The 26,564-nt window shown below is 41.2% G+C and overlaps 2 protein-coding genes across 4 annotated transcripts; one reads left to right on the forward strand and one right to left on the reverse strand.

Moving 5' to 3' along the window:
• Positions 1 to 1,130: 1,130 nt before the first annotated feature.
• Positions 1,131 to 20,438, reverse strand: rtn2a (reticulon 2a). 3 transcript variants are annotated; one of them, XM_040131677.1, is made up of 12 exons: positions 19,918 to 20,438; positions 19,469 to 19,578; positions 15,984 to 16,435; positions 14,868 to 14,921; positions 13,769 to 14,365; positions 12,242 to 12,448; positions 7,643 to 7,850; positions 6,771 to 6,909; positions 4,530 to 4,599; positions 4,379 to 4,425; positions 4,218 to 4,276; positions 1,131 to 2,912 (listed from the first exon to the last, which is right to left on the reverse strand). In XM_040131677.1, exons 3-12 carry the CDS (start codon positions 16,012 to 16,014, stop codon positions 2,837 to 2,839), a joined length of 1,488 nt encoding a protein of 495 aa, XP_039987611.1. In that variant the 5' UTR covers positions 16,015 to 16,435; positions 19,469 to 19,578; positions 19,918 to 20,438; the 3' UTR covers positions 1,131 to 2,836. The 3 variants fall into 3 exon arrangements, with proteins under 3 accessions (XP_039987611.1, XP_039987612.1, XP_039987613.1); XM_040131678.1 differs by lacking the exon at positions 19,469 to 19,578; XM_040131679.1 differs by lacking the exons at positions 12,242 to 12,448; positions 13,769 to 14,365; positions 14,868 to 14,921; ... (1 more) ...; positions 19,469 to 19,578; positions 19,918 to 20,438 and adding an exon at positions 10,411 to 10,484 and having other exon boundaries at positions 1,135 to 2,912.
• On the forward strand, positions 19,759 to 25,005 carry ppm1na (protein phosphatase, Mg2+/Mn2+ dependent, 1Na (putative)). Its single transcript, XM_040131680.1, has 6 exons — positions 19,759 to 20,453; positions 20,777 to 21,348; positions 23,856 to 23,973; positions 24,093 to 24,207; positions 24,327 to 24,390; positions 24,903 to 25,005. Exons 1-6 carry the CDS (start codon positions 20,051 to 20,053, stop codon positions 24,930 to 24,932), a joined length of 1,302 nt encoding a protein of 433 aa, XP_039987614.1. The 5' UTR covers positions 19,759 to 20,050; the 3' UTR covers positions 24,933 to 25,005.
• The last annotated feature ends 1,559 nt before the right edge of the window (positions 25,006 to 26,564 follow it).

The following is a 26,564-nucleotide window of genomic DNA, read 5'->3' on the forward strand; positions in this document are numbered from 1 at the left end:
TAACAATACTCAGATACTCAATACTCAGGCTGTGGCATTCAATCAATGATTAATTGATATTTTGGGGCCCAAAGTGTGCAAAGAAAACATTCCCCACACCATTACACCACCACCACCAGACTGGACTGTTGACACAAGGCAGGTTGGGTCCATGGATTCATGCTGCTGACACCAAACTGATTGTACCATCCCGTGCCTCAGCAGAAATCCAGATTCATCTGACCAGGCTACAATTTTCCAGTCTTCAGCTGTCCAGGTTTGGTGAGCCTGTGCCCATTGCAGCCTCAGATTTCTGTTGCTGGCTGACAGGAGTGAAAAACAACGTGGTGTTCTGCAGTTGTTGCCCATCGGCCTCAAGGTTTGACCTGTTGTGCATCCTGAGATTCCTCTCTGCTCACCACAGTTGTGAAGAGTGGGTATCTTGAGTTACCATAGCTTTTCTGTCAGCTCCAACCAGTCCGGCCATTCTCCTCTGACCTCTCTCATCAACAAGACGTTTCCGTCCATAGAACCGATGCTCACTGGATGTTTTTAGTTTTTCACACCATTCCGAGTAAAGACTCTAGAGACTGTTGTGTGTGAAAATCCCCGGAGGTCAGCAGTTTCAGAAACACTCAAACCACCCCGTGTGGCACCAACAATCCTGCCACGGTCAAAGTCACCGAGTCTCTGATGTTTGATGTGAACATTTACTGAAGCTCCCGACATGTATCTGCAGGATTTTGTGCATTACACTACTGCAACATGATTGGCTGATTAGAGATAACTGATTGCATGAATAAACAGGTGTATGGCAGTTCCTAATAAAGTGCTTGTTGAGTGTATTTAGAGAATTATAGAGTTTTTAATGTTACAGGCAACAATTGGAGGTTTGGGCCATATTCTTGTTATTGGTGGGTAATACTATCTATCTATCTATTTAAAACATTTCACACTATGCTATTATAATGTTCAAGAATACAAAATAATCAGCGAACTACTATAATGAATGTAATGACTTTGATTTTGATTGATTTTAAATGAACACAAAGTTAGTGTCCTGTATGGATGTCATTTATCTTTCATTCATACAGAAAAAATAAAAAACCTAAGCGCAGGGTAGTCTAGACTTAGTGCGACAGTTCCACTAAAGTGATGAGTTTGACAACAGTATTAACAACAGTTTTGTTCAAATATAATTCGACGATACAGATCTCAGGGAATGAACCTATTTGTTTGTCTCAAGTTGTGTGGATAGACGAGGGAATTAGTGCCTGTAATTTCATTGCTATCTCCATTTACTTTCCTGATTTTCCTCTTGGAAGAAATCCATGACAAAAAAATTAATTTGTATTAGAAAGAAGGCCAGTGTGCGTGCAACTACTGGAGGTCCAATACTAAGCAGCACATGATGTCATGGATCATGTCTGATAACATAACAAGGCTTTCACTGCAGGACACAGGTAAATTATGCAACAATAACGCATAAGAACAGACACATTTTGGTGAGAGCTTTAAAAGCAACTGCTATAAGGGAAATGTGTATCCTGAATAATTTTATTAATCCTAAAATGTATCTACTTACAATTTTGTATAAGATACCTTGTAATGGTACACATGTACTATCACACATGTATTGTAGACGTACAAAACACCGTTTTCAGGAAGGCAATGGTCAGGTAAATATGAGAAGTGGTTTGTTATGGGAGGAGAATTTGCTGTAAGCGTTTGTCAGCTGTAAAGTACTGTGAATCAGATCATGCACTATAACCTGCAGTTAGAAAAGGCACCTGCTGTATTTCACTCCCACATTCCTTCACAAGTTTCCTCCAAGGCTGGAGATAAACACATTAAGAGCTCAGAGAGGATTGACACCTTTTTACCATCTGTCTACCCAATCATAAAGCAACAGCAACACTGACAACTCTGAACAATGATGAACTTCCTGTCATGTAATTTCACTCCATTTATGATACATCTCAAGTTTTGAACTTGTTGCAAAACTCCCTTTCCTTTCTGAATATTATGTTTCAACTTTCCATTTACATCGATGAATGAGGGAAAGCAGCACCCAGTCTAAGTGTAAGCAATGAAGTAACGTGAGAAAAGCACGACCAGGGCCGGGGGGGGAAACAAAAAACAAAACAAAAAACAAATGTATGATCACGTGAATGCAAGTGAATGAGAAGAAACTGAAAATTGTGGAAAATAAAGAAGAAATGCGGCTTTGATTGCTTATAGGTAACATTTCAGCAAGTGGTATGTCAGAACTTACAAGCACACAAACACACTCATACTTGCATACACACAGATAAACAGTCACAAGAATGAGTATGCACTCAGAAAAGTACATGTGCGGACACATGCATTCTTATTTGCCAGTTTTATGCTGCCGTGAATAATGATGACCTTGGTTTTTTGTCCTACAGCCTAAATCACCTTAAAAACTGACCTCTCATTTCTGGTCTTAGTACATTTGGACTACAGCTCCATCTAAGACACTTCTTGAGTCATTTTTACATTTTAAAAACAATGAATATTTCCAAAGGTGGTCACACATGACCTGTGTCGCTGAGTCTTTCCATCTCTGACGTCAACAGCAACAATCTCATCCAAGATTCATACACCTTGATTAAGTTTTAACCCAACCCCGACCTCTAACCCCACAATTTAGATACAGTTAGAGTATAAAGTACCATGCGTAATCCTCATCGTCGTCCGTTTAAGTAACATCCCTTCCCTTCCCCAGTCTCTGAAGCTCTGTTCTCTGGATCTCTGAGCACAGACTGTGGGTAAGACATCTGAGTGACAGCCTGTAACTCTGGGAGCTTGTCTTTAAGTTCTTGTTCGTCAGTCTTTACTGGACTTTGGGTTTGGCTCCACCAGGAGTTGGGTCAGGGGGAGGGCCGCCGCCTTGGGCAAGTCTCCGAAAGCTGGGGAAGAGAAATAGAGGAGGGTTTAGTGCGTATGCAGATCAACATATTTACCAATACCCACACTGCGTCCCGAGCTCTTAAGTGCACATTAACGTACCACCAGAGAGTAGGCAAGTGCGCCTGCAGAATGGGAAGGAGGAAACCTAAAGTTATTCTGAATTGCTAGCACTGTAGTCACACTATTTTAATCACCTAAATTAGTCACTTTTGCAGTGCTATTTGGGGTGATTTTTAAATGAAATCAGATACACACAAACAATAAACGTACTGACCCTTTTAGATTTGCTGAAACGATTGTATCATTGATGATCATTTTGCCAGCGGTTTGTTGACACACCTGTAGTTCTTTTCACCAAGTGGGAGATATCGTCGCTGTCAGAAATTACATCAGCATATTGGGATGCGTTCGACTTTGAATAGAGGTGCAAAGTCGGAGAAGCTATTTTGGGTGTACCTGGCTCTGTACGTAAAGGTCCCATTCATTTTACCCATAGACAATGGTACGTGACTCACAGCTGAAGCACTTCTACGGCATGGATCAGCATGAAACTCTCCTGGTTAAGTCATCAGTATAAAAGATGAAGAAATACCCGGTTCCTTAATAAAAACTTAACGGCACAAGCCTGTGTACATAAAAACGAGGTACACATTACACATACGACTCCCAAAGTGCATTTCAGCAAAAAAAAAAAACATCCAATCAGCAGGCTTGAAGTCTTGTTATGTGCAACACTAACAGTGGGCGGAAGCACCTTAGACACACATATTTTGATTTATTTAGAGCTAAGTGTATCTGAAAATTCACCATTGTCTACTGCGTAACACTACAGCAATAGTTGGGAGTAATGAGTCTATAAGCTGGTGTTTGAAATCTGCATGAATATTATTATCATGTCTAAATAGTACACAGTTATGGTAGAACCTCCATAGATGGTTATTAATCATTCTTGATGAGAATAAAATTGCATATCTACACTGTCAAGTGTTATCAACAATATTTAGAAATATGTTCCGTCTTTAATAACAGACATGATAACATGTTACATCTTAACCTGGTTCCAGACCTCTGAACTGAGCCCACATCTCCGATTTGTCCTTTGATTCAAATGAAAGAATGAACTGAAATGAAACTGCACTATGTATAGCAGGTCTTCATGCTTTCAGATAACTCAGTTTAATTGCCTTAGTAATTGAATTGCGAAGTACTCTTAGTATCAGTTGGGGACTAAGTTCCTCAGTTGAAAAACTCTAGAGAAGCTGTGTTGATGGCACCATTGTGCCAGAAGATGGCGCCATACTCACATGTCCTTGATGTTGTCAATGCGGGCCTGGATTTTTGCAACAAAGCCTTCCATTTGCTCCTGTGACATAACATAAATTGCCAAAAAATATATCTTTATGTATAAAGAAGTGAAGGACCAGATAAAGTAACGATATAAAGTATGAATTAAGAGAGTTATTACCTGGCGTTGTCTGTAGAAAAGTGGCAGAGAAAAGAGAGCAATCACACCTGGAGAAGAAAGAAGACAGAAAAGCAGAGTTATTAACATGACAGCCACACGGTATGTTAACAGAGTCCAGATTTCCAGCAGTCAGCAGACATCTGTTTCTTACTGATGATGAGCAGAGTAAGGCCATTGCACAGTTCTCCCAGGTACGTCACAAAGTACATCAGAGCCAGGAACTAAGACCAAGAAAACAGAAACAGAGAAACAGCTGCAGAGAGTTAGTTTAACTCCCCTCAATGATCTGTGCAGATGTCAAGAAAAACCACCAGCACTGCTCCATGTGGTTTTAATTTCATTCTTTAGAGGAAGCAGTAAATCATGCTGTAGTATTGCTTTTCTTCAGCTGCATTGTTATACTGTGGATATCTAATGCAGTGCTCGATAAAATGATCCACACTGACATCATTTTCTTCTCGATGATGGAAAGATGCTCCAAGTACATAACTCCCAATATAGGTTTGGGTGTTTCCCCTTATATCTCTGTGTCTCAGTCACTGTGTCTGGGATCCAGTGTTGCCCTGATATGGGACCCCCCCATGTCTCAGATGGAAAGAGACATCCAGCTTATCCCGGGCGTTTCTGCCTACGGCGCCCTGTGTGTCATGTCACATACCGGCCAGGTCAGGGTTGAGACTGGGAGGTCCAGCTCACACTAACTCACCATTTACTGTAAATGTGTTAAGTCTGTCTGGTCCGAAACTGCTGCTGTTCATTGCTGAAAAGCCTTAAATGTATTAGGGATGAACTAAACTGATTCTTCTGCTGCTATGTGACGGGCAATAATAAATATGGACATTTCAGCCAATAGTGACACAAATACAATCTTTAGCATTTTATGTCAAATTCTGTTTCACATTTCAAATGAATTCAAAAGTAAAAATTGATGTCACATTTAGTATGTTGCCAAATTTATTTTCATTTATTATGGAATAGTCTTGATTTTGCGGGTTGTTTTGGCCAAAGGAAGATCCTTCAGAGTTCTTCCATTTGCACTGTCAACTGAAAACTAGTCTTTGTACTTATCAACATGGAAAAACCCCACCAAAGATTTTTAGAAATGTGCAGAAAGTTTTATGAACTTTATCCATTACAAAACTGGCAAGTAATTGGCACATTTAGATATTGTTAAAATGATACCTGACATAATATACCAACAGTATACTGGTCAAAAAGTTGATACTGGTTTGGACTTTTTATGTGGATTAGTGTGTCGCGATATTGTTTCTACTGGTATTGGGACTGCTAAGACGACTGCTGTGTATATAAATAGCATTATTCGATACCTTCTATGGGGTTTGTGCCTAATGTGCCTACATTTAATGAATAAAGTATGCAATGTTAATACTCTGCACGTACATATGAGCATTGCTTTACCTATTTATATTAAACAACCCTGGCATGTCCTTTTAATTTCATATTCAAAAGAAAAAGCATGTATATACATTACTGGAACAAATGTACAGCATTATGGCGATAGATTAATTTGTTGGAGTAATAAGTTTGTCATCTTCAACATGTGGGCATTAAGCTCCCCCTGGTATCAAACTGCCAATGCACCTGTACCACAGCCCCTATCTAATGTTTTTCGAAAAACGTGTTTCCTCATCGTGTCATCTTAAATCATATATCAACTACAATACGTTATGAAGTGGGTTTCAGGGAAATAACATTCAAGCACTATCTGAAAAAAAGTAACAAAGCACATGCTGTCAGTACAAAGCAAAAAGCATAGAATGTACACAGACTGTGCGAAAAGATAATAACATGAAATAATGTCAGATTTATTTAGACTCGATAAATATTAACATAATGCTTTGGCTCTGCTAGCAAGAGAGGCACATCCAGAGGCTCGATAAAAAGCACAGATGAGAAGATCGAGGCAGACCTCCTCCTCTTTATGCCATTAGCACCAATTCAAATTAATTTGAAATACATTTTTTTCCCGAATGGACTGATTGCGTTCCAAAATTATAAAAAAATATGTCATTGGGGCTGACAGTTGCTGTCAGTGATACTGCCCTTATTTATGAGCAGATCCTTCGGCTCTGAGCTAGCATAATGAGAGAGACGGTTGGCATGGTGATGCTGCCATCTCCAGTGATGGAGGGAGCTGGGATGATGGAGGGAGGAAGATGACAGATAAGGGAGCAAAATGAAAGAATTCAGAGATGGACTGATGTGTGGGTTAATGATGGGGAGAGGTTCTGGGCAGGGTGAAGCAAGTCTTTGGGGAAAGATAATTAAGAGAGTGAACAAGACACCGAACAGCCCGGACACACCAACACACGATCACATTCATGCACACACAAATCAAATAAGACTAACTTAGTTTGCTAGCCTAGCTCACCTTGAGGGACTCAAAAAGGTTTCCAACAAAAAGTAGTCTCTTCAGAGTGTCAACAGCAGACAGAGTCATGACGATGGCTTTCTGCATATAGAGGTCAGCCTGCTCTCCACTGAAACTGATGTCCAGGTCCAGGTATGACCTGGGAGAAAATGAGACAACAGAGGGAGGACATGAGATGCAGAAAATGAGAGGCTGAAAAAGCCTCATGTTCTTTGGCTGCAGTCCTTCAAGCCTAAATATAAATCCCGTCCTGTCACTCCTTCAGTGTCCAAAGGTCAAAGGGCACAAGCTTTTCAATTTGCTGGGTCACCACCAGTTAGTCTATTTCATACATGGGGAGGGGAGTCACTGATGAACAATTAGAAAGCACTTAAGTTGGCTATTTATTACAGAAAAAGAAAAAAAAAAACTGCATTAAAACACAAGCAAAGACATACTGAAACAGTATGACGCTCATTACTACAAGACTTATTTTTTACAGTGATTTCACTGCCTGAAGCTCAACATAACCCAAGCTATGAAAATAGAAACACCCTACCAATTAATAACCACAATTGAAGGTTCTGCACATTTTATTATTGGATTTAAGTATAATAAAGGAAAGGTGCATTTTCAAAATGAAGCAAATCTGTTTAAACAAACAAAGAAAATAGAAATTGGACTGAAAAGCCTTTAAGGTGAATGAACTCAGGCGCTTGTTTTAGAGAACATTTATTTGCTGCGACTGAATGGGGTTCTCCTCCCTGTCTTAAACACTCCCTGTTCTTTTTCAGAAAAGCTGGAACAAGAAAGAAAAAGACAAGAGAGATAGAGAGAGAGAGAGAGCGAGGAATGTCCACTTTCCTACATAAAATAAGAACCTGGCATCTTACTTGAAGGGGTGCTCTCCATCTCCCCAGCTGAGGATGTAGAGGAGTTGGTAGTAGATGCGCACTGACATGGTGAAGCACATGACAGCCAGGGAGACTGTGGAGACCACAGTGATGATGCTGAGCTGGAAGAGGGACAGCAGGCCCACCACCAGCCCTGTAAGCACCATGCCTGTTCGCTCTGTGTCCTTCCAGTAGACCAGGTCCATCACTGCAAGACAAGGGAGGTAGGTGGAGAAAAATAGGGTAAAAGACACAAAAAAGGTTGAGAAATGAAAAAAAACAAACAAACAAATGGGTGGGGGGCATGAATTTGAATGTGAATACATGAAATAGTGAGCGATTGACTGAATTATTTACATACTGTTGTTACTAGATCAATCACCAAACTTGTGGAAAAAAATGGTCCCAGAAGTGATTAAGTCAAATGCGTGTAAAAATAATAAACAATCTGCTTTCCTAAATTCAAGAAGCCAAGAAGCCGATTTCTAGCTGTAAACAGCTGACAGCATTGTGAATTACTTCCTGGCTTTTAACAGACCAGCAGCAACATCACTCCTCAGCCTCCTCAGCTTTTGGCAGAACACGGGGTCTTTTCATTTTGGGGGGTAGTCAGGAGAGGAAGAGCGGCAGGAATATAAGGTAGTTCCAACATAGGGATGGGAAGTGGAAGGGAGGCAAGAGAAGTGGTAGGGGGGAGACGTAGGGTAGGGGGGAGCTACCAGGACACATCAGGCTACGGCCCGGGCTAAATTTAGCCCGCAGATGAAAGAGGGAAGAAAGTAGTCGAGGAGAATTTAGATGCAGGGTTTCGCAGCACCTGCTGACAGACGTCAGACCTTAAGCAGCCCCCTTTTCCACACCCTGTTGCTATCCCTCTCTGTCACCGAGCAACAGCTGCCGTGGAGACTGAGGCGTCCATGGAGTCACGCTTTACTGGAGTGGACAACTTCAGTATATACAGTAGAATATATCTTTATCTAAACCTGAATTCTTTTAAAAAGTGACATTTTTCTCCTTATATAACAATTTAAAACCTGTATGAATGTGGGCACAATAACCGAAACTGTAGCACACAGCCCGCTAAGTAGCTAAAGCAGCGTTTCTGTGTTGTGTCATTACAGGGTCTGTTGTATGGCGCTGCACTGTCAGACAGGCGTAGTTCTTTGTGCTCGTCATTCAGTGAAATGCTAAGCCTCAGCGCTAGAATAAAGGGAAGCCTCTTTGAATAGAGTGCCCTGACAGCAGGTGGGTTATTTATAAACATCGCTGCACACAATTTATACCCATGATGCCCCTGGAACACACCTGTCCAACGGGTTTGTTTGTGCTGCTGTCATTCTGGGACAGGGTTACTCAGCACATGGAGTCACATTAGGCGACTAATTTTAAATTCTAAAATTATAAACAAACACTGTAGTGCTGAAAGCACCTCATTTTAGGACAATGTCTATGTTAAACAAAGTACACATGGAAGACACTACTATATTCAAAGACATGGGCACTGCAGTGAACTACAGAACTACCCACTCTCTGCATTTATCCTTTACTCACCCAGGATTTTCTGGTCACAGGGGGGGCAATGTACTACATTTTTATGCTAAGCTAAGATAATCAGCTGCTGGCGGTAGCTTCATATTAAACAGACGGAATCAAGAGAGGTATCAATCTTCTCATCTAACTTTTGGCAAGAAGACAAATAAGCGTTTTTCATTTTTCCTTTAAACTCCACACAAACTATCGCATACTTTTTCTAAAGTTAACAAGCAGCTGAAAGGTCTGCAGTGTGCAATTCTTTCTCTGACACTTCAGCCTTCAGGTGCCCAGAGCTTATTTCTTTCTATTGCCACCTATAACTTACCTCAACTCGGTCTTCTGTACTAACATTAATATACTTCAAGTGGACTTCATGTGTCGGAAATGAGTGAGTAGTAATTGCCTCTCATCAGGAGGCAGTTACTACTCCACTGCAAACACTGTTCACCACGTATGAACTGCTGGGTTATAATATCAGGTTATTCTCTAATTTCTATACCAGAATTTCAGTGTGAGTTATATATTTTATGAGCCACAAGGGAGCGACTGCATGAAGGAATCAATAAGCCAATCAAGCAATCAACTGATAATCTAGTCAATTAACCAATAAGAACAAAAATCACTCTCTCTCTCAACACAATTTCATTTTAACATCGACATCTATTTCACTTGACCCAGGTCATGTCAGCTCAATCCCGTGCCCAGAAAATCGGGTAGGAATGCAGTCTGAAATGTAAGAGAACCCAGCCGGCAAAGTTACTTGACACCAATGACATGCCACAACACGACAGTTCAGACTCGTTTGAATGGCTGATGCTAATTTAAATTATGGCAACTGATATGACTACCCTGCTACATCCGAAGAGCTCATCAGTTAAAAGCCAAACACACCTCTAGCTGACGGAAGCTGCCGTCTCCAGAGGCTCTGTTTGTAAAATGATCAAAGAGAATTGAGAAATCTGCTCAGTTCCCACCTGCAGTCCCCTGACAGTCTGGCCTTCTCTCCACTACACCGAAGTCACAAAGCTAAAGGGCCCACTACCAAAGACTACAAGTGGTTTCCACCCCTTAACACTTGAATCTTTAGCTCTCCTCTGCCTTCTCTCTCCTCACCGTAATCAAACACGGCACTTTGCAATAGCTCACGACTGATAGCAAATACCTAAACATCGTCTATGCAGGTAAACATTGCCGTTTCATATTGTCCTCTTTTCTCTTTAAGCCCAAAGTCTCACCTTTACTGGCCATTTTGTTTGCTGCTCCAGTGTTTCCCCCCTCACGCCCTCTGTCCCTCTCTCTGTCCCGCTGTGCTCCCCTCGCCCCTCTGAGCTGTTTTTGGCCACCCCCTGCTCACTCAGCAGTCCAAAGGCCTGACAGCCCAAAATAATCTTGTTCGCAGCACTGCCCACCACTCTTCAAGACTCCGAGAGCTTGACACATAAAGAGATGATTCGGAACAATAACACAAGTATCTAGAAATCCCTAGCTCTTCTTCCTCAAAAGCAAAAATCCTCTTTGAGGCCGAATGAATTTATGATATTCCTTTGAACTCAGAATACGTTACATACAATAGAGTTGTGTCCGTATTAATGTCTCATCCGACAACTGAAACAGGAGAACCAGGGTTTATTTTCTGTTATGTCAACAAGCCGAACCTTTTGGGGCCACCACTACTGACAGTAAACAGATGAGGGATTGAAATTTTTGCATCAGGGGGCGTGATTTTCTAGGGATAAGTTCCCTTTTTCTGGCAAAGAGTAAATGCTACTGAAAATTAAGCTTATTTCACTTTAAAAACTCCAAAGGAGGCGGGGGAGGAGGTTTGTATCCTTGGCAACAAAGTAATAGCCTATCTATCTATCTATCTATCTGTTTATTGGAATTGCTGCAAAAATTGGAGATGCTGGAAGTGATTCAGAGGTCTGAAACCAGGCTAGCAAAGTAATGGTTCTTTTTATCCGTTGATTTGGACAAAACGTGCTTGATCTGTTTTACGCAGACGTTAAGACATTAGTGTGCAGTTACCTGCTGAAACACCTGTATTTAGGTTATAACACAAAGGTTCAACAAGTAGGGATTGGTATCATTTAAAGTTCTTTTTTTTAATGGTATGTGAGTTTCCATACAGATGGCAAAAATATATTTTTTTCTATACCTTACATGTTGATCTATGAAAGACCTTTTTTTCATTTAACAAGGGCTTTAGCTTCCTAAATAAGATGCCTTCTAAAAATTGGCAAAATTATAATTCAGAATCAAAGAATAAGGGTTGCGTCTGACCAGATATTCAATACCAGCTGTCGAAAACTGTCAAGTATCGAAATACTTGACAGTTTTCGCTACTTCGTCCCTAAAACAAATAAAAACCAGAAGAAAACACGATGCTCCAATAGACGCATGTGTGTTATTTATTCAGGACAACCTAAACTCTGTCATCAGTCTGACTACACATTCATCAACAGTGTGAGGGGTTACTGCCCCCCCCACATCAACCAAAATAAGACTGAGCTCCACTCTGAGTGACAGTCCACTTAAAGTGCCATCAAGCTAGAAGACAGGATATTATCGCTCTCTCTCTCTTTTTCCCTTCATCTGCGTCTCACTTGCTCCTACAGTGCATACTAAGTCCAACAAACCTGCACATAATGAAACCACACACACAAACACACACACACACACACACACACACACACACACACACACACACACACACACTCACAAACCTTACTCTCTTTCTCTGTATGTGTGTCGAACAGTAATACACTTTGATATCAGCAGTGACGGTGTGCGAGTAAAAAAAAGTCAGCCAATGCCAGGAATGCTCTCCTCGCAATTAGCCAATCATTCCTGAAACCCCGAGAGAGGGTTACTATGGAGACACAATGGACAGCCAGAACTTTCGGTGGGGGGGGGGTATCTATCTCTGTCTGCCTGCTCTTGAAGGTCCATGCTGAAAGACAGGATCTCGCTCAGCAACAGGACAAAGACAGAGAGATGGGGGGAAAGGTAGGAGGACAGCCGTCTGGAGAATGAGGAAATTTAAAGATAACGGGGTGAATTTTGTACCTGCTATGTGGGTGCATACTGTCGGGTCCTCTGATAGGTTAAGTGCTGAGAACCAGTGTTCGCTGACCAGCTGTTCCTGAGAGTTTAGACCAATGGGAGCTGGCGACGAGGACGCTGGGCCTCTGGGTCGCACAGATGTGAGCAGCTTGACAGAGATGGTTTCGCTGGCGACGGGAGCATCTGGCTCGGGGGCTGGCGAGGCTGCTGCTGCCAGGAAACAGAAGATGATGTCACTATCATGATGACACCACCGCTGACTTGTTGTACATGCTCAACTTGAACTACAACTAATGACAAAAGATGTCGAATTAGAAGTATTTGGACTGCAAAAAGTTTTTTGTTAGTCCAGAATTAAGTCTAGACATTCCTTACATATTCCTTATTTGTAACTTTTCTTAAAGAAAATTTTAGTATCTGAGCATTATTATTAATATTGATATTATCTTATGTATATTATTTTTTCTACAATGTCTTTTAAGAGGATGTTGATTTAAGGCCCTTTTTTTTTTATTATTTACCACAATTTTCGTGAATTAAATACTGGGGATACAGTAATCTAGAAAAGAACCAGATCATAAGACATGAATGATAAGAGTTTAAAGATGATCTTGTCAGTTCTTTTGCATACATTTTTGAAGTTTCTACTTTGGAATAAAATCATTGGTCCAAATAAATTCTGTCACCGTGAAAAGGCTATTAATAAATGGTTTGGATGTTTCGCTATTCTCATGATACAGCTGAAAATACAGCTTGCATTAGTCAGTGTATCATTTAACGTCTCAATGAATAAGTACGGACTGAAGAAAAAGGTGGATGGGTATGAGTTTTTTGCATCAAAGATCCCACTGTATGTCATCGGTACACTTTCCTGTGCAGAAAGCAGGAGAGGAATTCTATTTTCATGCTTATACATGTAAACATTTCCAAAAATCCCATGTCATATGTGTTATCTGTCATAGTTTTATGGTCTGTTTTTTCTGCTATTTCAAGAACTGGAAATTAGGAACAATCTGATGATATGACACCTAAATATTTATTACATTCCTACACAGAAAGCTAATAAAATGCCTCTAGTTGCTTTTCCAAATAGAGGCCCACTGACTTTTAGCCAAAATTCCCTTGTCATGATTTGTATTAATTTCTGCCTCTGTGCCACATCACATGGAGTGCACCTCAAGAAAAAGTCATCATAAATCAGACTGTATAATCAGCTCTTGGCCTTGCACGGTTTGATGCTCATAATTGCTGACAGGGAGGAGGAATCACCAGCGCTAGAGAGGCAAACACTCGCAGATAATTTGGCGAATCATCAGCTCAATCGGGAAGCATCCTCTGAAAATACAGTATAGTGAACCACACCAGATGCCTGCCAGACTTCTGAGCATTACAAACAAGATGAGTGAAGGAGACTATGCAGCCTACTTGAGATTATGTGTCACTTGTTGAGAAGCTAAGACACTAAGGGAACAATATCAAAAAAAAAAAAAAATTCCTCATCTCCAGCTTTCTTTCACTTTCATCTCTCACCCTGGAGTATCTGTATGGGGCTCTGCTGCTGTGAAGACGGGGACGGAGAGGGAGGCTGGACAGTCTCGGTCAAACTGCTTTGAATCTCTTCTCTTTGGACTTCTGCATCTCTCCCCTCAGTTTCTGGGTCCAGATTTTGGGGGGAGGACTGAATTGTAATATTCTCAGTTTGTCTGTGCTCCTCTCTTTCCCTGCTTCCCGCTGCACTCGCTGTCCTCGGCTCCACCCTCTCCTGCTCTCTCCTTTGTGAGGCTTCCTCTTCTTCCTCTTGACTGAGGAAGGGTTGAGGGTCCCAGTCTACATCGGGGGAGTCCAACAGTGTTTCCAAAGTGTCCGTGCGGACCAGAGGACTGCGACTTCCCCGAGGGCCGCCCCTGCGTCGGTCACGGAGGTGTCGTGAGGCTCCCACTGCCTCGGCCTCGGCGATGGCGAAATAAGAGAAAGTCAGCTCCACGGAGCTCTGACGCGGTGTGCCCCAGACGGACGGAGATGAAGCCAGTCCCTCATCCTCATCCGGATCTCCGTCTCCACCCACCTCATCGTCAGACCACTCCCTGGCTGTTTGCAGCTCATACATCTCTGACTCCTCGTTTCCACCTGAATGGACACAAAAAACAGGAAAAGTGGTCACCCCATAAACAGAGACATGTAGACACAAGATAGAGAGAGACAGAGAGAGAAAGAAGTGGATAGTAAATATAAAAAAGTTAAACAGTGTGGGCAGAGGAGCAATTCACAACACTTAGCAGTTCATTCAATTATAAAGAAGGCTACTTACACTGTGTACTCAGTGTTGTGCAAAGAGCGTGATTTTGCTTTTAATAAATAAATATGTCAGATGAAAGCGCTCACGTGTATCATTTGATGTCTGGGAGAAAAAGGTGTGTGACATCTAAAGATGAAATCTCCTTTGATAAGTGCATAAAAAATGGAACAATAAAGGTTCTTCTTTTCCAACCTGTGGATCTTCAGTGCAGCTATTAGAGGAATTACATGACGGAAGTGTTTGGGTGAGTTAATTTAAATGACATTCTGCCAATGAAAGATGTGTTAGAAAGCAGGAATCTCTTGTGTTTTAAGCATTGTGTCTGCTTCGTACCATCGGTGCACGGAGGCGTTGAGTCTGGAGTGGACGCCACGGAGCCATATTCCTCTGGAAGAAAACAGTCAAAATTTGAGATAAATCTACTCGTAAACATGTTGTAGCAAAAAAATTAAAAATTAAAAAAATAAAATTGTCACAAATATAAATGTGTCTATGCTTTTACATGCTGTAAACCCATCGTCTGACCTTCATCTCAATAGTGTACCTCTCAAAACATTCAAAGTAGTACTAAAGTTAAATGGTAAATGAGATAAAAGCCCCAACAAACACTGATGTACCTTGTGATGAGTCATTTTTAAAAGTTATAACGGAAATTGTGCTTTATGTGACTGAAGAAGACACAGACAACCGTAGGCTCCTCCATTGTATTTCACTATGAAAATGTTGGTAGTCAACCTGATCAACAAATATTACGCCTCAATACAAAATACCATTACATGCCACTAAACATAAAACTATGTGTATATCAGTGACAGATTATAGGAACGTGACACTTTTAGTTGCACACTATAGGTCAGTGAATACAGACTCATCGCCTCACAGAGCTAAACTGGCAGCAGCAAAGGCCTTCACTACATTAGATAGCCAGCATGACATTAGCTAATAAATCAACCCAGGCAGAGCAATGAATACAGCATATTATTATATCTCTTCTGCATAAATACATACACATGCAAATACTCATAACCATAATTGTAGAGAATATCAGGTGAATATTGTGACGAAAAGATAAAATAAAACACAGATATGAAGGCACAGCAGAAGCTTTTAGGTTGAAATAACTTGCATTCTTTAAATGCTTGCTTTCTTGTACACAGCCACATTAAACATCAGCAAATCAGTGAGAAAGCGAATAGGTCTGCTTCTGCACTGCATCCATCCATTCAGCCATGTGTTTATTTAAGGTAGGAGCAGGAGAGAGGAACGGAGGGTAGGCAGGAAGGGGGAGGGAGGGAGGGGTGAGCTAACACATACGATGCTCACAGCAGTTAGCTAGAAAAGATGATGAGCCGGATTATATATGTCGATAGTATAGAGAGATAAACAAATGCAGACCTCCCGCACGGAAACACAGATGGAAACAGCAGGGGAAAAAAAAGGCAGACTCACGGCAGTGGGTGAATCCTAAAACCTGGCCCATACTCCATCAAGACATCGCTGGGCCCATCCAGTCTGGAAGCCCCCCCCCTCCTCTGCTGCCGGCACTCACACCCTGTGGATACACATACTCTCTCTCTCGCTCTCTCTCCCTCCTCCTCCTCCTTCTGTTTCTCGGTCGTCTGTTGAGCAGCTTCCTCCCTCTCCTGCCTTTCGCTCTGTCACTCAGCAGCCCCGCCCTGCCTCACTCCACCATCCTCCCCTCTACTCCCTCCTCTCCTCATCTCCTCTTGTATTGTTATGACTGCAGCGGTAGTGGTGTGTGACTACAGCAAAGGGAGAGGAGCGCGAGTGTGTCCCTGTGTCTGTCTGAGCCTGTTGTCACTGATTCATAGTTATTCTTTGTCCATGTATCCCTCTCACCCTGATCACGTGATTCCATGTCGGGATCTTATAGGCACAGGCTGTAAGAGAAGAAGTAATATTATTATTAAAATCATCAATAATGCATGACATGAGCATATACAAAGCATACATAGTGAAGGGTGCAGCTGTAGATGGGCAGCACAGGCTGAAGCCCCAGTCAGGTCCATAGCTTACCAGCATGTGAGGTTTGTCAGCTTTACTATGTTTTAGATCTAAAAGTCATATTCAAGAAACACCTCAAAGTGCAACTATACATCCGCAACAAAATTAATAATAAAAGCTGGAGTATAAATGATGTGCAGACTCAACTAAAAAAAGGGAAGTGATAGGGAAATAGTGAACAGTAGGGGGCAGTAGTGTGTAGCTGTGAAACTGATGCTACTACACTGTTTAGATCATGAAAAATGGAAAAAGGTTAGAGCAGCAAAAGAAGGAGTAGCAGGTAAATTTGTATGCCCTCTTTGCTTTGCTTTATATATCACGTTTCATGCACAAAGGTGATTCCAGTGCTATCAATAAAGTCTTAAAGACATTAAGAAGAAAAACGGCGTAAATCTTAGAATCTTCTAGGTTTTGAAAGGACAAACAAAAACATTATATCTTTTACAAATGAAAAGTTGGATTCATAAGCGAAAGTATGGACCATTGCTAAGTTCAGTACACTCAGGGGTTTTTGCTGTTCTGTCTTACTTGGTCTGGTATGACCAGTAGCTTATGGTATGGTTAACGTTAGCTAATGTTAGAAAACTTTGGAGAGATATTGCTTCATAGCTGACATTACTGAGTAGCTATAGAGAAACGAGAATTACCGCCTTAGCGGATGCACATGTCCGCCAACCAGTCAAGTTGCAGTTTACATCCATGTCTGTCTGGACTCACATAATAGATGTAGTGAAGACTTTGAAGGAATTTAATATGAAGTATTAAGTGTATGTTATCATAATTAGCACATGAATTATTTATTTATGGCCAAAAACGTGTTTCGTGAGGTCACAGCGACCTTGACCTTTGACCACCAAAATCTAAGCAGTTCAGTCCAAGTGAACATTTACGCCAAATCTGAAGATATTCCCTCAAGGCGTTCCTGAGATAATGCATTCACGAGAATGGGACGGATGGACGGATGACCTGAAAACATAATACCTTCAGCCACAGCTGTCGCTGGCACGGAGGCATAATGAAAAAATTAAATAAAAAAATACACAACTGGAAATTTAAATTAAAAAAAAAAAAAAAGATGCAAACAGAAATGAATAAAAGGAACAAGTGGGGACAAAGACAAAGACATACAGGCTGAATGACGGTCTAAGTCACTGGCAAGCAAATAGCAGCCTGTGGGCCAAATATGGCCCTCTAACAAAAATATTAACGTTTTCCCTTTCATAGTTAACATTAAAAATGAACCTGATACCTCATAAATGAAAAGCTCATTTAAAAAAACCCAATAAATATGACTCTGTAACTTCTGATAATAAGCCATGCCTACTGAGGCCCTGACGCTTTGAGAGATGGCATCAGGTACAGCAACATTTATGCCAGGTTGAGAGGAATGAATGTGTATTCTTTGTTTGGAAACTGGTAGATTGTTTTATGGTATAAATCTCAAAAACCACACACTGGTCATCCGTAGTGTTTACACGCCTTAACTGAGTCTAATTATAGGAAACGTGCTGTTAATTTTGAGAAACAAGGCTTCAATTCCCATGCGAGTGATTGGAGACAGACTCTACCACTCAGCTAGATCCCTGTTGAAGTAAAACATTTAACAACTCTATACTCGTGTTCAAAAGTGCTGTACGAATCACAATAAAATCAAAGACAGTCGCGGGGGCGATGCGTTTCCTGCATCATCCTGTTTGCTGTTTGCGTGCTCAGGCTTAACCGGATAAATAAAGGTAAACAAACATGCTTCATCTGGAAAGACGTCCAGCAGAGGACAACATCAGCTGATAAAAGGTTTAGTCCTACATAAACTGGATAAGAACAGAGTATAACACATATAGTCCTTAACGCTATTAAACCTCAGGAGTCCCTGCATGTAAACCAGGTCAGAGGCTCCAAATACGTAGCAGTTAATGAGATAAAGACACAACTGTCCTGCTGGGACAACAGGGAATCAGCATGTCACATATAGTACACCGTGGGTTTGAGTAGGTGTGTCAACACATAACACAACTTTAGAATGGACCTTATTTAACTTGGAGAATGAGCTGTACTGTAACTTTTTACTCCTCCTTTATTCTGTTTTATTCCATTCTGGCTTGTTTTTATCTTCTATTTGATCTTATTCTTTTAAAATTGCATTTAAATGCTCATTTTCACATTGCTCTGTGTTTTTTTACTTTATCTTTTTTTTTATGCAATAGGAAGCACTTTGCCATGGTTTTGAAAGGTGCAATACAAATAAACCTGTGTTGCCTTGATCCAACCATCTTATTCTGAATCATGAAGGTATTATTATGACATTTGGAAAGAAACAAGAAAAGTTCAGATAAGTTGGAGTCTTATTTGACCCTAAACAGAGAGCACACAGCGGCAGTCGCTGCCAAATCTTGAAGCTGGACCTTGAGACCATTATGGAAAACATACAAAAACATTCTTAATGCAGTAGACCCAACAGAATCTTGGCTCGAGCTAAATTGTGTAGCTGCTATGGAGCTTTAGATCATATCACATGATGTATATGAGCAGTTTGCTAGTTGTCATGAAACTGTACATTTCCATTTTTTTAAACCAATTTTAAAAACATTTGACCTCGGAAACCACAGATGGTAAAACAACCACTCCTTAAGTCGAAATGGGCAAACCCCGGCTGCTGATGAAGATCATGCCATATCATGTAAAGCTCCAGAAAAGCCACTAAATGAACCTTGGTGTGGGATTGTTTTGTCAACTGCTGCTTCCGAGGGCAAGAATGGAGTTCGAACCTCAAGTCTTAATGTATATTTTAGCACAATACAGAAGCTATACTCTCTGTTTTCTAATAGATTCATTGAGCCTAACTTGTCACTCAATAAAACAAATGACAAATCAACCAGTATGAGACATAAAATCCCTATATAGACACGTACAACTGACTATGGGATCCCTCTTCATTGTGTAAAACGTCACACTCATAATCCGTGTGTGCAGACACAGGTCATCTTGGCTGCCTTGAGGGCCAGGTGATTATCCAGCAGTGCTACACAGACAGAGGGAGGGAAAGAGGAACAAGGAGGGAGGCAGTGGGTGGGAGCAGAGCAGAGGGATAAATCAACAGAAATAGACAGGCCAATAAAAGCGCAGTGCTGATACAGGAGGGGGATAGCAGAGAAGGAGGGAGATACACAAACAGAGAGACAGAGAGAGAAAGACACCTTATAGTCATACTGTCAAAGAATAAAAAGGGCGGAGGAAGGATTCCCTGACTCTACAAGCAGGTTAAAGGGATGAAAAAATGGCCTTGATCATTTTCAACAGAAAACCAAGTCAGTTTTTCATTTAACAGGATAATTCTCATTGAAAGTAACACTTTGTTTACCGGCTTGGAGTGACACAGCTTAACTGTTGCGCTGGACCTGCTGAGGAAAACAAAGGGCCGGAGGAGGGGCACCAGGAGGAGACGTGCTGCTGCCAGGTCGAGCAGGAAGCTTGAGCACAGGCTCCGTGAGGTGATGAGGACGGCCAGGCGGGCGAGCAATGTGGAGGTGCCCTCTTTCCTCCGCCAGTTGGTCAAAGAGACGGAGAAGATGGTCACCTTCTTTTTCAAAGGGGGGTCCAGGGAAGCAGGGCCCGGGGAGGAGGACTCTTTGGATGAGGATGACTTGATGCCGAGCCCGTACCTGGAGCGTCCCATCTTAGAGAAGCATGTGTCGGAGGGGGGGTCTAAGTCAGTGAACTACGCTTTGGCGAGCATGCAGGGCTGGAGGGCTCAGATGGAGGATGCCCACACCTGCATGCCCCAGATGAGAGGGGAGCTGACAGAGTGGGGATACTTTGCGGTTTTTGACGGACATGCTGGTAACACAGTGGCACAGTACTGCTCCAGAAACCTGCTGGATCACATCCTGGCAACAGGTACAGTACAATTAGTGACAATGTTCTGTATTCAGAATGACGTACTACAGTATATTGACTAATGACTGACTATTGGCTTTTATTGCACTGAGCTACAGTGTTACTCCAACAACACAGGAGATGTTTTCTCTCTGCATTGTTGGTTTTAGTACTCTGACATTGCAGTATGCTATTAAAGCCAGGCATTTCAAAAATCAAACAAAACACAACCCCCCCCAGTTTATGTGGTACCAGGGTCCATGTGTGTTGGCCCGTGCCAGCAACTATACACTATGTGTGTAAATCTATCTTGAAACCAAATGTTTTCCCCTTATGTTCCATAGGTGGGGTGAAAGCGATTGAGGACCCCGAGCAGGTGAAGGAGGGGATCCGTGAGGGCTTCCTGGACATCGATCGCCACATGCACAAACTGGCTCGCCAGGACAACTGGGACCGAAGTGGCTCCACTGCAGCGGCCGTCATTATTTCACCACGTTACATTTACTTTATCAACTGTGGGGACTCCCGCACTCTGCTCTGCCGTAACGGCAAGGTGGTCTTCTACACAGAGGACCACAAGCCGTTCAACCCCAGAGAAAAGGAGCGCATCCAGAACGCTGGAGGCTCGGTGACCCTGCAGAGAGTCAACGGCTCGCTGGCCGTTTCCAGAGCACTGGGGGACTTTGACTTCAAGGAGGTGGACTGGAGGCCGCAGACTGAGCAGCTAGTTTCACCGGAGCCGGAGGTGTACGAGCTGGAGAGGACACCTGAAGACGAGTTCCTAATTCTAGCATGTGACGGTGTGTGGGACGCAATTAGCAATGAGGAACTGTGTGCCTTTGTGCGCAGCCGTCTGCAGGTGTGCGATGACCTGAGAGAGATTTGTACCCAAGTCATTGACCTCTGCCTCTATAAGGTGAGATGTCAGGCCACAATAGTACACCAATAAGGTGCAGAAATATGAATTAATGAGAGAATAAAATAAAGGGTTTTTAATAAGACATTCTGATACTGACAGATAGTACATTTTAACCCTTGTGTGGTAAATGATTTGACAGTTACAGAAACAATCACTTGCATTCAAACATTGCACCACGAAAAAGGGAACACTGAAATGACAAACGCATAGGAGTACTCTGCAAATGTTTGAGGAAGAAAAAATGAGGAAGAAAGTAATGATTTACTAGTGTTCCCTCAGTATAAAGGCAGCTGAAACATTTCCATTATGACCATTACTTGGCATGGATATCATTTGTAATCTACTGCCAATACAATGCCAGAATTCCCTCTGCCAAAATGATTCTGTTTCAATTCTGTCGCAAATTTTACTAAATCATTTTTTTCATCTTATAAAATTATTATATAATATTATATAATAATAGATGGCATATTTTGAGTTTTTAACTGTTGATCTGGCAAAACAAGCAATTTGAAGGCATCGCCTTGGGCTGTAGGAGTTTTTTATGGGCATTTGTCACTGTTTTTCTGACATTTTACATACCAAACAATCAATAATGAAAGTATTGAGGAATGATACCCACCACTAATCGTGAGAAAGGGGGTGGCAGGGTGAATGGAGCTTTCCTTTAATTAATATCTACAACGTCCACGTGAATTATATACTCTGGGTCAATTCTTTCTACATTAAGGAGCATTAACACAGGAAGAATCTGGACATCCCAAATTGTATGTACAGATAAGTAACCTGAATTGATAAAGATAGAAAAAGGCCCTGTGATTATTTTGTGGATATACTGAAACATTTTGATCCAAAACTTATTATTTACGGGATGTGTCCACAAAGTCTCCTATTGTCAGTGAAGCAATTCCTGACTATTGTTAAACTGTTATTCATAATATTCACTACAATAAGCTTAGAATCCAGTCAATTTAAATTGAGCTACTTAATTTCCCAACACTTGTGTACATGCAGTAGCATCATCCTGCTTTTTAAGCTCAGCAGAACTCCCACTAATGTCTCCAAACTCGGCTATATTGGACTCTGCAGTAGGACAGAGTTACAGCAGGTGGATTTATGAATGGGGAGCTTTACATTAAGAATGGGGTGCAGTGGGCAAGGTCTCAGTGAGGAGGAATTACACTGATGTTGTTATGCAAGTAGCTTTTCCTGCAGGCCTTCTTAATGCTTGTTAGTAACTGTCCGTCCAAACACTGACGAGCCCTTCACCCAACCTATAAATAGCTGTATTAAGGCATCCTGGGGCATGGGATAGGACGGAAGAAAAGCTACACATGGCTCGGATTAAGATTCAATGTGAGTGTGTTGACGGGAGCTAATTACACACAAGCTCAGAGGTTTTATCCTGGCCGGGTTGGGCTGCTATTTATTTCACCTAAAAAGGCTTGAAGTACCTGCTGAAAGACTGCGTGTTCCAGTACATCATGAGCCTCTCTGCTTGCGCCTCTGGGTTATAACACTGCGGTGACTCCACAAAATAGCCCAGCCAATGCTGCATTTTTAAGGTTTATACTGATATCAATATTTGGGAGATTAAAAAAAACACAAGAACAGTATATCAGCCAAGAGTAGTTTTGTTACTTGTCACCGATATGTACCGACATATTCACAATATATCTGCAATAAACTAATATTTATATATCCTCTTGGCTCTAATGAACAGGTGCATTTTCCCAAAGCCAAAGACTAAGGTAGTGTATTTGTAAATCAGGACTATCATAATCTTCTTTGAGTACTTAACTGTGACGTCATAGCAGATTAATATCTTGTCCAAACTCTGTTTAGATTTGCTAAACAGAGGACATGATAATCCACCCATAAAATAAACCTAGATATATCTCCATCCAACCTGCCACAGGCTTCGGCCCCGTGCTGTTTACCCTATCAACAGGTCTATTTCAAGTGATTTCAAGCAGTGGAAGACGTATTAAGATCCTTTGGTGAAGTAAAAGTACCAGTACCACAGTACTGACGAGCAGTCATTATGCAAGCAGAAGGGCCCGTGCCAGAATTATATGATTATATAATTATATTACTGGATTATAATTACCGATTTAACATATAAGCAGCATTTTAATGTAATACCTGGTTGGATTGAGCTCATGTAACCTCTCTCTAGTTTTACGTGGTTTAATATATATAAGGTGTAATTTATATGTTCATTATAGGTTTTTTAAAACTTGATCAGCGAGTAACCAGAAATGATCAGTAACAATAGCTGTTAAACCGCATTTCCCTCTAAGATGTAGTTCGGTAAAAGTAAAAAGTATCATGAAATGGAAATACTCACATAAAGTAGAAGTACCTCAAATTCCTCTTGTGTGCTGTGTGTACTTAGTTACCTTCCACGACCTTGTATTTCATTTCCACTTGAATTAAGACTGCATTCTCAGTACTTCCTCTCAAACTCGTCTGATAACCCTGTGCTCTGTCTCCCTCTTCAGGGAAGCCTGGACAACATCAGCATCATCATCGTCTGCTTCCCCGGTGCCCCCCAGGTGTCACGAGAGGCGCTGCAGCAGGAGGCAGAGCTGGAGCAGCAGATTGATACGAAAGTGGAAGGTGATTTGCTGCAGAAGAGTTAGGCTACTTCAAACCACAACCACAAAACACACTAAACTTTGGGCTAATGTCCTCTCCCTAATTTGTAACCAGATTGTGCTGACTATCGCCCCTCACAGAAATCGTCCAGATGATGAGGTCCAGAGACGAGGACCCTGACCTTCTTTATGTGATCAGGTTCCTGGCTGAAGAAGAGATGCCAGGACTTCCACCAGGAGGAGGCATCACCAGCAAGTGAGTCTGAACAATTAACCCCAAAAATACATAGATATGTTTTACGGTTGAATCAGTTTTCGGGGAATCAAAAACAGAAATCTTTTTCAAATGTGCAACCAATGTTTCTCTCTTTGCAGGCGAGACTGTATCATCTCTGCATATCAGAAACATACTATGACTCTTAGAACTCAGGAGCCCATGGTGAGACACAGGAGGCACACTTCATTTGTTTAACATGTTATTAGATGCTGGCAACAACGACAGTAAAAAAACAAAACAAAATAAATAAAAAAATAATATGCCTCATTTACACAAACAGTGCAATAACAATTTTGAGGGATGAATATCTCTTAAAATTGTCAGGACCTTGGATTATTAAAATCACACACCAGTAGGGTTGCGACTACCTATTATTTTTATTAGTGATTAATCTGCTGATAATTTCTTAACTAATCAATTAATTAATCACTGTTAGAGCTGAAAAAATTCAAGAATCCAAAGATATTCAGTATATCTAGGACAAAGCAAAGCAGCGAATCCAGACATTTGAGGAGCCGGAATCAGAAATGTCTGGCATTTTTGCTGAATTTCTAAAGTTATACAAGTACATCACACTTCTTGTAAGCGATGTCTGCCTGTAAAATAAAGTTATATGAAGAAAGTGCATCAGTTTTGATGATAGGAACACCATGTCCTGTCTTGTGACGTTTCAGGACATCGAAGGATCAGAGGACTCAAACTAAAGTGGTTACCGTGGAAACAGACTCACCATCAGCTTCATCATCTCCACGGAGACCAGCCAAAACAACATTTACATTTACATTTTAGACGAGCACTAAACCGCTTACCATTCTTTATGTAATATATTTTTCGCTGAGCATCTGCTTTCTGGTCAATTAAAGTGAAATTTAAGTGAAATACTTTTGTTTTTTGTGTTGTTTTTTTTTATATTGGGACCATATTTTTTTTAAATCATTTGTTATTGACAGGGAATGTTTAATAATATTTAACCACACAGCACCTGGAGAGACACTGATAGATATTTACTAAATGCTAGAGGCTTCTGTATAAGGCAGCTCATTTACATTGCTGTGTGATACTGAATACAAACTGCACATATGGAAAACAAATGAGCTGACACTCCTTATCCTAGAGCATTGCCGCGTGTGTATCAGAGTCTCACGATGGAATGCAGGGTCTCTCGGTAAAATTATTAGTTTGCACAATGCTGTCAAGGAGCAAAGGTGGCATGAATCGCAATGACATGTTATAGCAAGAACATAAACGCTTCCCATAAGGAGGAGAAAGCCAGAGGGAGAGACACAAAAGGACAAAAAAAGCAGCAGACGGTTCCCCATACTGGGGAAAAGGATGAGATATTCCCAGGAATTAGCACACATACCTCATTAAACGTGCGCCCTATGGCACTTTAGAGTGGATGTGTGATGCGTTACATCACCGTGTGATTTAAAAGTTGTTCTCCTGCCGGCAGTCAACAGATCTGTACTGCCTGATTACGCTCACTGATACTTTGTCCCATTATTCTTAATTTAAAATTACAGATACTATAAAGTAAACAGAGGATTCATTTATGCTGTGACCAGTGTTTTTTCATAAATCTTTCATTTTACAACATTATGTTTGTGATATGTAGAGCCACTTATTTTCAACATACAAGACGAGTTGTTGAGATTTACATTGGTTTGGGGTTTTTTAACGATTTATCGATTCAGTAATCGATTAAGTAATAGTTTTGTCCATACAATGTGACATTCTTCAAATTGCTTGTTCCGTTTAACCAACAGTTCACTTTACAAGGATTTTTAGTTATTAGGCCATATAATAGAAAAAAAACAGCAAATTCTCAAGTTTCGGCGGCTGGAAACCACAAATGTTTGGCACTTATTGCTTGAAAAATTACAAAAATGATTTATCGATGATCAAAATACTTGCTGAATTATTTTCTGTTAATGATTTCAGCTATTTATTCCGCTGGTTTTCTTGCTTTCTTCTACACACAAAAAAGAAAAAAGTTGGGTTGTGGGGTTTTGCTTGAAATGCGACAACAGATCAAAGCCTCAGTCTTTCACTGTGTGGCCGTGTCTTGAAAGGGTTGGCTTTAAATTTACATGTCTACATTTAAATGTACAAGTCTCTGTTTCATTCTAACCAGCGTGTACAACAGTCAGCACACAGACTGAAACCGAAATAGGACATAAATGTAAATTCTCTAAAAACACATCACTCTTTACATCTCTTCACATCAGGACTTTAGGGGGCTCTCATTGGCAGTCATGGGTTCTTCAGAATGTGTTGCAAGGGTGTGGTGAGGCTCAGCACCTCTGTATTAATTGACGGAGCAGAGCTTTCATTGG

This window comes from Xiphias gladius, chromosome 7 (genome assembly GCF_016859285.1).
Source record: "Xiphias gladius isolate SHS-SW01 ecotype Sanya breed wild chromosome 7, ASM1685928v1, whole genome shotgun sequence".
Classification (NCBI taxonomy): Eukaryota; Metazoa; Chordata; class Actinopteri; order Istiophoriformes; family Xiphiidae; genus Xiphias; species Xiphias gladius.